The sequence below is a fragment of the Nansenia antarctica genome (assembly GCF_963989245.1).
Source record: "Nansenia antarctica genome assembly, chromosome: 6".
Lineage (NCBI taxonomy): Eukaryota > Metazoa > Chordata > Actinopteri > Argentiniformes > Microstomatidae > Nansenia > Nansenia antarctica.
Window position 1 is genome coordinate 2,331,662 of NC_137676.1, and position 10,000 is coordinate 2,341,661.

The window sequence follows — 10,000 nt, forward strand, 5'->3', positions numbered from 1 at the left end:
GCGGCGGTTCGTCGTCGTCGTCTTCTTCGACCAGAGACAGAGGGAGGGGGAGAGAAGCAGAGGAGGAGGAGGAGAAGAAGAAGAAGGAGGAGGAGAAAATACCCCCTGCAGAAGAAGAGGAGGAGGAGAAGCTGGACAACGAGGCGGCGGTGGCGGAAGACAAACGACGGGAGACTCTGAACAACATCGTCGTTCCCTCAAAAGCAGCAGAAGAAGAAGAAGAAGAAGAAGGCGTTGGAAGGGGATACGGTCGAGGAGGAAAGGATCCCTCGGCGTCAGAGAGCCTCAAAACGGAGACTCTCTCCTCCTCTTCCGGAGGCTCGGTATCCCCCTCCTCCAAGCCCTCCTCCTCCTCTCACCCCCTCCGCAAACCGATCCCTGGCCGGCGGATTTCCTCGTCCTCCCCCGCCCTCCACCACCCACGTACAGGATCATCGGACCCTGAGACCACCAGCAGGGTCAGAAGACCCTTCTTGCGCACGTCCGGGTCTGGGTCCCAGCCCAGAACAAACCAGGACGGTTCTGACAGGACTTCTTCTTCTTCTTCATCCTCTTCTTCCGGCGGCTCTGCCTCGTCCTCCTCTTCCTCTTCCTCCTCTTCCTCCAGTCCCTCAAGTCACGGCCAAGAGTCAGCAGCCACCAGGAAGGACCACGTAGCCGCCACTTACCCAGAGGGGAAGAACTCTTACGACCGCCCTAGCGGTGGCGTCGCAGAGACCAAACCCTCCACCCCCCTCGCCCCGGAGCAGGCGGTCGTCTCAGAGCCCGAGATTAAGGCGCCGCCGTCGGTGGGGGGTAGGGGTTCTGCTCCTTCCGGCCGTGCCGTGGGGTCTGGATACGCTAACGGAGGAAGGAGGAAACCGGGGGTCCTGTTGAGAAAACCCAACCAGGGCCGGGTTCTGACGACCGGACTCCGCAAGCCCGGTACAGTCTCGACTGGGGCGAACTCCCAGTCGACTTTAGCCAACGGAGGAATCCAGAAACCTCACGAAACCTCGCACACTCACGGCTCCTCACACGTCGCTAACGCCCAGGACACCAGGACTCACAACGAGGGAAACGACAGACGCAACGACGACTATAAAAACACAGAGAAGGAAACCCCGAAGGAGGAAGAGCCGATGACCAGTTCTCGAACCGCCCCGACTAAGAAGCCCTCAGAGGACGATAGAAGGGACGGAGACAGGAGAGAAGAGGCAGGGAGGGGGGGGGACAGGAGAGAGGTGGCATGGAGGGGGGACAGAAAAGTGGAGCCAGAGAGAGAAGAGGCAGGGAGGGGGGACAGGAGAGAGGAGACAGGGAGGGGGGACAGGAGAGAGGAGGCAGGGAGAGGGGACAAGAGAGAGGAGGCAGGGAGGGAGGACAGGAGAGAGGAGGCAGGGAGGGGGGTAGCATTTAGGGGGGACAGAAAAGTGGAGCCGGAGAGGGGGGACAGGAGAGAGGAAGCAGGGAGGGGGGACAGGAGAGAAGAGGCAGGGAGGGGGGTAGCATTTAGGGGGGACAGAAAAATTGAGCCAGAGAGGGGGGACAGGAGAGAGGAGGCAGGGAGGGGGGTAGCATTTAGGGGGGACAGAAAAGTGGAGCCGGAGAGGGGGGACAGGAGAGAGGAGGCAGGGAGGGGGGACAGGAGAGAGGAGGCAGGGAGGGGGGAAAGGAGAGAGGAGGTAGGGAGGGGGGACAGGAGAGAGGAGACAGGGAGGGGGGACAGGAGAGAGGAGGCAGGGAGGGGGGACAGGAGAGAGGAGGCAGGGAGGGGGGACAGAAAAGTGGAACCAGAGAAGGACAGTGAGGACGACTATGAGGACGACACCCCCCCCACCGTCCCTCCGCCCAGGGTCAACCTTTCGGTTCCCGAGAGGACCCCCCACCCCTCGTTGCTGAACCGCCACCACCTGAGCAGGTTCGGGGCGGGGGCGAGAGCCCCCACCACGCGGAAGGACGGGAGGGTCCCGTGGTCCAGGTCGGCCGCCTCGTCCTCGGTGGGGGCGGGCAGACCCATCCTCAGGGAGGGGCAGACCCCCCCCTCCTCCAGGACTAGGGCATCATCGGGGGCCGCAGGGGCAGCGGGGGTGTCTGTCGGGGTGCAGGAGACCAGCGAGGAGGAGGCTAACAACACCCCCTCCACAGTCTACCCCCTGAAGAACGGGGCGGGGTCGCTGAAACCTTCGGTATCCAATGGGAATAGAGTTCCGGGTGGATCTTCCACCTCTTCTTCGAGGAACTCCAACTCCCATCATCCCTCCTCTCATAACGATCACGGCGAGGACTACCTCGAGGAGGGCAGCGAAGAAGAGAGCTACGACAGGAACGAGAAAAGGACGGATCCCACCGTCCCCCCTGCCCCTAAGACCACGACCACTACCACTACCCCTCCTGCCCCTAAGACCACCACGACCACGACCACGACCACTACCTCAACGCCTAGCGCCCCACGCAGACCGGCCCAGAGAGGAGACAACGAGAGCGTGGTGGACAGGGACTCGTCATCGTCGTCTTCGCCCAGGAGCAGGACCGGTTCCTTCTCCGCGCTCCCCCGCCGTCCCGGCGTCGGGTCCAACGGGAGGTTGCGTTCTCCGCTGCTCACCAACCGGCAGTTGGGTTCTAGGTTCCCCCTGAGAGCGCAACCGGCGCAAAACACGAGGTTGGGAGGTTCTTCTAACCCGGACACCTCTTCTTCATCCTCCTCTCCCTCCTCTAGTTTGCCCCAGCCGGCGCTAGCCCCAGGCAGCGGTGCTAGCATTAGCACGACCGGTGGATTATCTCCAGAAGGTTCCTCTTCCCAGGCTTCTTCTTCTTCAGGGTCGTCTAGAGGCGCGGTGGGGGGGCAGGGGACGAGGACGCGCTACCCCAGCCGATCGGACCCCCTCCTCAGGGGGAAAACCCCCAACGGTGGTCTCAAGCCCAGCTACGGAAATAATGGTAACGTTGGATTGTGTTTCTGGGGGATGCTGTCTTTTTACAACATTTAATTACCACCTGACCGTTCAGGTAACATGGTCATCCAAGATGTTTTCATTTAGGCTGTTCTAGTGTTAAACTGTCACTTAGATTTAACTGTCACTTAGATCTAACTGTCACTTAGATTTAACTGTCACTTAGATTTAACTGTCACTTAGATTTAACTGTCACTTAGATCTAACTGTCACTTAGATCTAACTGTCACTTTCAAATTTGAAATAAGATTTGACAGTTGGTGTTGTGGTGTTCTACTGTTAAACAAAATGTCTGGAGAGAGGGTTTTAGGGTAACACCAGTGTTTTGGATCTAATCTATTCGTATTTTTCAACCATTTTTCAATCATCTCCATCATCATCATTCAGGCAAAAATGGCCGCCCCAACCTCACAGCCACCAGTGATAAAGAGTCCATCTCGTCCAATGACAACACTAAGGCCACTGGCCGCAGATACATCACCGGACCTGACGGAGCTAAGTGGGTGAGGACGTCCGCCTTTCCTTCTACAACGGCGTAGTGAAGAACCCAATAACCATTCACACTGTTGAAGACAATATGTGACACGTTCTAATGCTTTGGTCCTCATGTCGGGATCCGATGTAATGATCAGACTTTTCTTTTGAAAAATTTGAAATTATTTCCGCGTTGTTGAAAATCAATGACACGTCGCTAGTCGACTAACACAACTTGTTTTGTGAGCCTGCTAACAATGTGAAGTAGTGTTCTAGTTAACTAGGTAACAGTGGGGGGGATTACTCACCCAATCCATTTCGTTGCTGTTTTGGCTTGACTAGCGAGTGTGTGTTGTGATTCTCAACAACGTTGAAACTTAGTTCTGTGTTTCAAAAGAAAAGTCTGAACATTTTGATTGATTGCCGACATGCGGACCAAATGATCAGACTGTGTCACATATTTGACATTGAGGGATATTTTCCCATTATACAGTGATTCTGATTCTAATAAGCACAGGTAGGAGATTTGGTAGGTAGGTGTTTTTTCTTACTGTGTTCAATTACTTTGTCTTTGTCTGGTCTAAATTCCATGTGAATGGAAAAATGTTGTTGTGTTGAATACTTATTTCCCACACTGTATGTCTTCTCCAAACTGAGAGTGAACCAAGCGTTGTTTATTCTTAAACGTAGGTGGTGGATCTGGACAAGGGTGTTCTTATGAACGAGCACGGCAGGATCCTGCAGGACGATATGGGCCGGCCTAGGAGGGTGGTGCTGGGAGAGGACGGACGCACCATCTTTGGTCTGACATTTTGTTTCTTTTTATTGCATCTATAACACAGAGCACATACACTTTGTATTTGCAAATCTTCATAGATAGAGAAATGTATTAAATTATCTCTCTCCCCTCTCTCTCTCCCTACATCCCTCTCTTTCCATCCCTCTCTCTCTACTTCCCTTTCTCTCTCCATCTCCCTCTCTCTCCATCCTCTCTCTCTCCATCCTCTCTCTCTCCATCCCCCTCTCTCTCCATCCCCCTCTCTCTCCATCCCCCTCTCTCTCTCCAACTCCACCCTCCCCCTCAACCTCTTCCTCCTTATCTCTCTCTTTCTCCTGCCTGCTTTATCTTCCCCTCTCCCCCTCTCTCCAACCCTCTCTCTCTCCATCCCCCTCTCTCTCCAACTCCCCCCTCCCCCTCTACCTCTTCCTCCTTATCTCTCTCTCTCCATCCCCCTCTCTCTCCATCCCCCTCTCTCTCTCTAGACCACCTGGGCAGCCCGTTGGTCGACCAGGAGGGCTTGGCGCTGTTCGGTCACGGTCGGGAGAGCCGACCCGTAGTCAACCCCAAAGACAAATATCTGACCGTGGGAGGCAAACCCCTTGTAGGCCTGGACCGACCCAGACCCAGACTCACGACCACAACCACAACCACGACCATCCCGCCTACGACCACCACCACCCCCGAACCCACCACGACCGCACTCCTCACCACCACGGAGTGGACCACCATGTGGACCACGGAGGAGGCCACGACCATGGAGGCGTTCCCTACCTGTCCCCCGGGGACGTTCATACGGAGGGACGACCAGGGGTTCCCGGTGCTGGACCCATATGGAATACTAGACTGTTACCCCGAGGGTGAGTCTCTTGATCAGACCAAACTGATAGTGTAGCCACCAATTGAATGAATGAATGAATGAATGAATGAATGGTCTTTATTGTCATTAATACAGTACAGGTACCATACAACGAAATTTGGGAGGGGGGGCTCCCCTGGTGCTAGGAAAAAAATACTAAAAACAAGAAGGGAAAAGAGCTGGTTTACATAAATAAAGGCTATACACTATCCACTATACTATACTATACAAATAAAACACTGTGCTGTACTCTATGCTATGCTATAAATATCCTAACATTTCCTATCTCTGAACCTTATGTACACGAGGGTTGTCATATTGCACATAGTATTATTGCACATTCATTTAAAGTGTCGCAGTTTGCAGGTTTGAAATGTTCACAGTTGTGTTTCAGTATTGCATTTGATTACAATCTAGTAGCTGCCATCAACTACCACTAGAACCTAGGTCTTTGCTGTGTTCAGGGCCTGAATGGCCCTGGGGTAGAAGCTGAGCTTCAGTCTATTTGTCCTTGCGGACATGGTCCTGAACCGCCTGCCTGAGGGCAGCCGAACAAAGTGTTCGTTCCCAGGGTGGGATGGGTCTCTGGAGATCTTGGAGGCCTTCCTGAGGCAGCGTGTGTTGTACAGCTCTTCCAGAGAGGGGAGGGGGGCGCCGATGATCTTCTGGGCCGATCTCACGACTCTCTGTAGCGCTTTCCTCTCTGCGGCTGTGCAGCCACACGCAGATGCAGTAGGTGAGGATGCTCTCCACTGTGCAGCGGTAGAAGGTCACAAGCAGCTCCTGTTTGAGGTGGTATTTCCTGAGGACTCTCAGGAAGTAGAGCCGCTGTTGTGCCTTCTTGATGATTCAATTCCACCATGCAAATGAAAACAGTTATAGTCCAGTTATAGTGCCCAGGGGTGGCTGTGGCGCAGGAGGTAGAGCCGCCGTCTAATGATCACAAGGTTGGCAGATCGGCGGTTCGAGCCCCGGCTGGCTACATGTCGAAGTGTCCTTGGGCAAGACACTGAACCCCAAATTGCTCCCAGTGAGCGGGCCGGTGCCTTGCATGGTAGCTTGGCCGCCATTGGTGTGTGAATGTGTGTGTGAATGGGTGAATGAGAGGCCGTTGTAAAGCGCTTTGGATAAAGGCGCTATATAAGTGCAGGCCATTTACATAAATAACCAAAAACATAAAATAAACATTAATCATGAAATATAAATATAACTCAAAACATTAAACACAAATCATCCAAAATAAGCCCAAAGTAAAAATGGCCATAACTAATAGTTTTGCAGTACATTACAGATTTAGTTAGGTGATAAGCACATCCATATGTAACACAGTCTGATCATTTGGTCCGCATTTCGGCGACCAATCAAAATGTTCAGACTTTTCTTTTGAAATACGGAACTACGTTTCAACGTTGTTGAGAATCACAACACAAACTCGTTAGTCGAGCCAAACTACTGCAACAACGCAATGGATTGGGTGAGTAATCCCCCCCACTGCTACCTAGTTAACTAGAACACTACTTTACATTGTTAGCAGGCTCACAAAACAAGCTGTGTTCGTAGAGTAGCGACGTGTCATTGATTTTCAACTAACGCGGAAATGTATTCACATTTTTCGAAGGAAAAGTCTGATCGTTACATCAGATCCCGACATGAGGACCAAAGCGTTAGAAGAACGTGTCAAATGTTTACAAGTAGCCACACTAGTTCCTCAACGTTAGAACAATCAAATCCTACATCCTACTTTCCCAGACACAGATCTCAAACCTCATCTTAGACTACAATCATTTTTCCATTTCAAAAACTGTGATTTAGTCCAGAAAAATCCAGTTCCAGAAGAAGAAAAAAAAACGGCCCCAATTTGTGTCCATTGTGAACTTTTACAACCCCAGCACACAATGCATCGAAAATAAACTATGACATCATGTGAGTCAGTACACTCCCGGCTGTATTGTATATATAATGTTTACCATTTGCCATAACATGGTTAGCCGTAAGTACACCCTCCACGTAGCCGCAGAGCGCTAAGCCCCCTGCGATCTGGTCAGCAAGAGTCTAGTGACGTGAGACCACCACAGCCACATCTGTAGCTCCTACATCTGGGTCTGTCTGTGGTCAGGATCCAACTGGGTCACAATCCATTCCCCGAGCTGTCAGTCTCCGTCTCCTCCGAGCGCAACGATTACTGTCACCGCAATACACACGCTACACACACTTCCTTGCGCACGCACACACACACACACACACACACACACACAAACATGCATAATGCAGTACACATACACACACTATTTCCCCGCCCTCTCTCTCTCTCACTCTCTCTCTCTCTCTCTCTCTCTCTCTCTCTCTCTCTCTCTCTCTCTCTCTCTCTCTCTCTCTCTTCACTCTCTCTCTCTCTCTCTCTCTCTCTCTCTCACACACACACACACTCACACACACACACTCACACACGCACACACACACACACACTCCCAAACAGAAAGAAAGACTGACACGTTAGTAAGTAAGTGATGTTTGAAAGGGGATAAGGGGAGAACCATCTGGAGAATTTACACAATGATTTACAGGACTCAGGTTTACAAGACGTCTGCCCTGCATGTGGGAGGCGTATGAGGATGTTATGTCATGAACTATAATGGACACAAAGAAAGTTGTTTACACGACAACAGTGCACCGCTTTCTCCCACCAGTCATGTTAAACACACACACTTCAGCTGACGTGCACTGTGAGTGTGTGTGGTGTGTGTGTGTGTGTGTGTGTGTGTGTGTGTGTGTGTGTGTGTGTTACGATCAGAGCGAAAGAACCCAAGCGCAGGAAACAGAGCCAGGACATGTAAGGCAATGCAAGTTTATTTGTACAGTATAGCACATTTCATACAACAGGGGCAATTCAAAGTGCTTTACATATATCATAAACAAATACAGAAAAAGAAGGATAGTAAGAAAACATTTCAATGGGAAGAATAGATACATATATATAGAAAATAAATAGATAAACATTTAACAACATAATAAGACAATGAATAAAAAGATATAGGTAAAAGTGTTATTACTGCAGCTGTATTCAAGCGCTGCTCTTCCCGATACAGCGTGTGAGGATCACAGGTACTGCGTCTGTTTAGCCGCTATCTTGCGCGATACGTCGTGTGAGATCGCAGTGTAAAATGACACGTTTGACACTGCGTCTGTGTTCAACTGCTATCCCGTGACTCAGACCTACTACGTCAATACTAGACGTAGGAGAACGTCTGAGGAATAAACACATAAACTACTAAGTGGCCGAGAGCGAAACTGACGTGTAGAAAAAGACAACAAAGGATCTGAGGATGAGGCTGGGAGGCCGGGGGTTAAACACTGCCAGGTGAGAGGAGATGAAGCACAGGTGTGTAGAGAGGGCAGGTGGAGATGATGACGTGAGCTGGATGTGAGGCTGGAGCTTGGGGCCACACACACACACACACACACACACACACACACACACACACAGACAGGGGAGAGAGGGAGACTGGCACAGGCTAGGTGGAGCCCATGATGGAGGGGATGGAGGGAGGGAGGTATGGAGAGATGGAGGGAGGGAGGAAGGGAGAGATGGAGGGAGGGAGGAATGGAGAGATGGAGGGAGGGAGGGATGGAGAGATGGAGGGAGGGAGGGATGGAGGGAGGAGGAATGGAGAGATGGAGGGAGGGAGGGAGGGAGAGATGGAGGGAGGAGGGAGGGAGGGAGGGAGGTATGGAGAGATGGAGGGAGGGAGGGAGGGATGTTGTTGTGTTGATATTTGACGTGATGACGCTACAGCTTTCTTCCTGCTTCTCCGACAGAGGAATCGTCAGGGATGGAGACGGACTCCATGGTGACCGTCGCCATGGCGCCTGACGCTTTTGCTTTTGAGGAAGGTACCGGCTGAGTATGGCTTTCTGATTGGCCACTGTGGTCTGCTGTGGCCCCGCTTTTTTTTTTATCTGTGTGACTGTTCAGATATCTGTTTGCTTTTCCCCATTTGTTTCCACTTTCTCTGTCTTTTATTTCCTTGCCTTGGTGTTCCTTGCTTTCTGTTTGTTTTGGGGATTTGGGAGTTGTCCATTTGGCTGATCTAACATCTGATCTGATGCCTGTTCTGGCTAAACTCAACCCCACATTTGCTTGTAAACAACTTTTGACTAACCCAGAGGGAATGATGCCCTGGCCTGCTATGGTATGCTGTGTGTCGATGTCTTGTGACGTGTGATGTGTGATATAACCATGTTGTGTTATTGCACGGTGACTGGAAATTACTTTCGATTAAATGGGGGGGGGGGGGGACTACATTGATATGTTTTGGTTAGTCTTACGTAATGACATGCTGCTAGTTTGAAAGTTTTAAACGATGTGAAAGAAAACTATGCGTTCGAATGTTAAGCCTGCTAGATTGACATTGAACAGAACCTGGAGCCAATTATTTTCATAGCATTCCGTCTCCTTCGGGCGTGGTTCGGGCTTTGAGGCCTAACTGTGATGTCATGCCAAGGTCCAGTGGCAGTTCACAAAGTGAGACGTAGCGATGGAAGAAAGTGGAAGTTACCAATTGATTTCGCTGACTTGATCCCTCCACATTTGTGAGGCTTACGACCGTGCACGGACTACCTCGGTAATCTACTGCAACAACGGTCGTCATGTGTAACACTAGAACAGCCGTGCCTTTTTACCTACTAAAAGAGCCGCCTCGGGGTCAGATCCAACCCCCTCTTTACAATGCTCAAGCTGCTATTTACACAACCCACTAGTTGGCACCGCTTGTAAATTAGCCTGCTTCCTACACAGAAAAAAATAGCTTTATACTAGCTTATCCTGATGTGATTTTGAAAATGTAAGGATACTGGGGTGGTAGAACGCACATATCTAGGACAAGTCATAAAAGGAGGGTCCTGAAATTTGATCGAGTGCAAAGATATAAAAAAAATATTTACTCACAGGGGTCAAAT

General features: G+C 51.1%; 1 protein-coding gene across 1 annotated transcript in view; it reads left to right on the plus strand.

The window, feature by feature from the left end:
* The window catches only part of fndc1 (fibronectin type III domain containing 1), a gene marked incomplete at both ends in the record, with an annotated part of 53,568 nt that overhangs the window by 17,467 nt on the left and 26,101 nt on the right, over positions 1 to 10,000 (plus strand). The window contains 8 exon segments of the mRNA XM_080533487.1: positions 1 to 6; positions 112 to 1,153; positions 1,835 to 2,598; positions 2,800 to 2,919; positions 3,321 to 3,436; positions 4,098 to 4,209; positions 4,671 to 5,045; positions 8,861 to 8,935. The exon segment at positions 1 to 6 is cut by the window's left edge and continues 357 nt beyond it. Of these exon segments, the coding sequence (XP_080389613.1) occupies positions 1 to 6; positions 112 to 1,153; positions 1,835 to 2,598; positions 2,800 to 2,919; positions 3,321 to 3,436; positions 4,098 to 4,209; positions 4,671 to 5,045; positions 8,861 to 8,935 (2,610 nt within the window).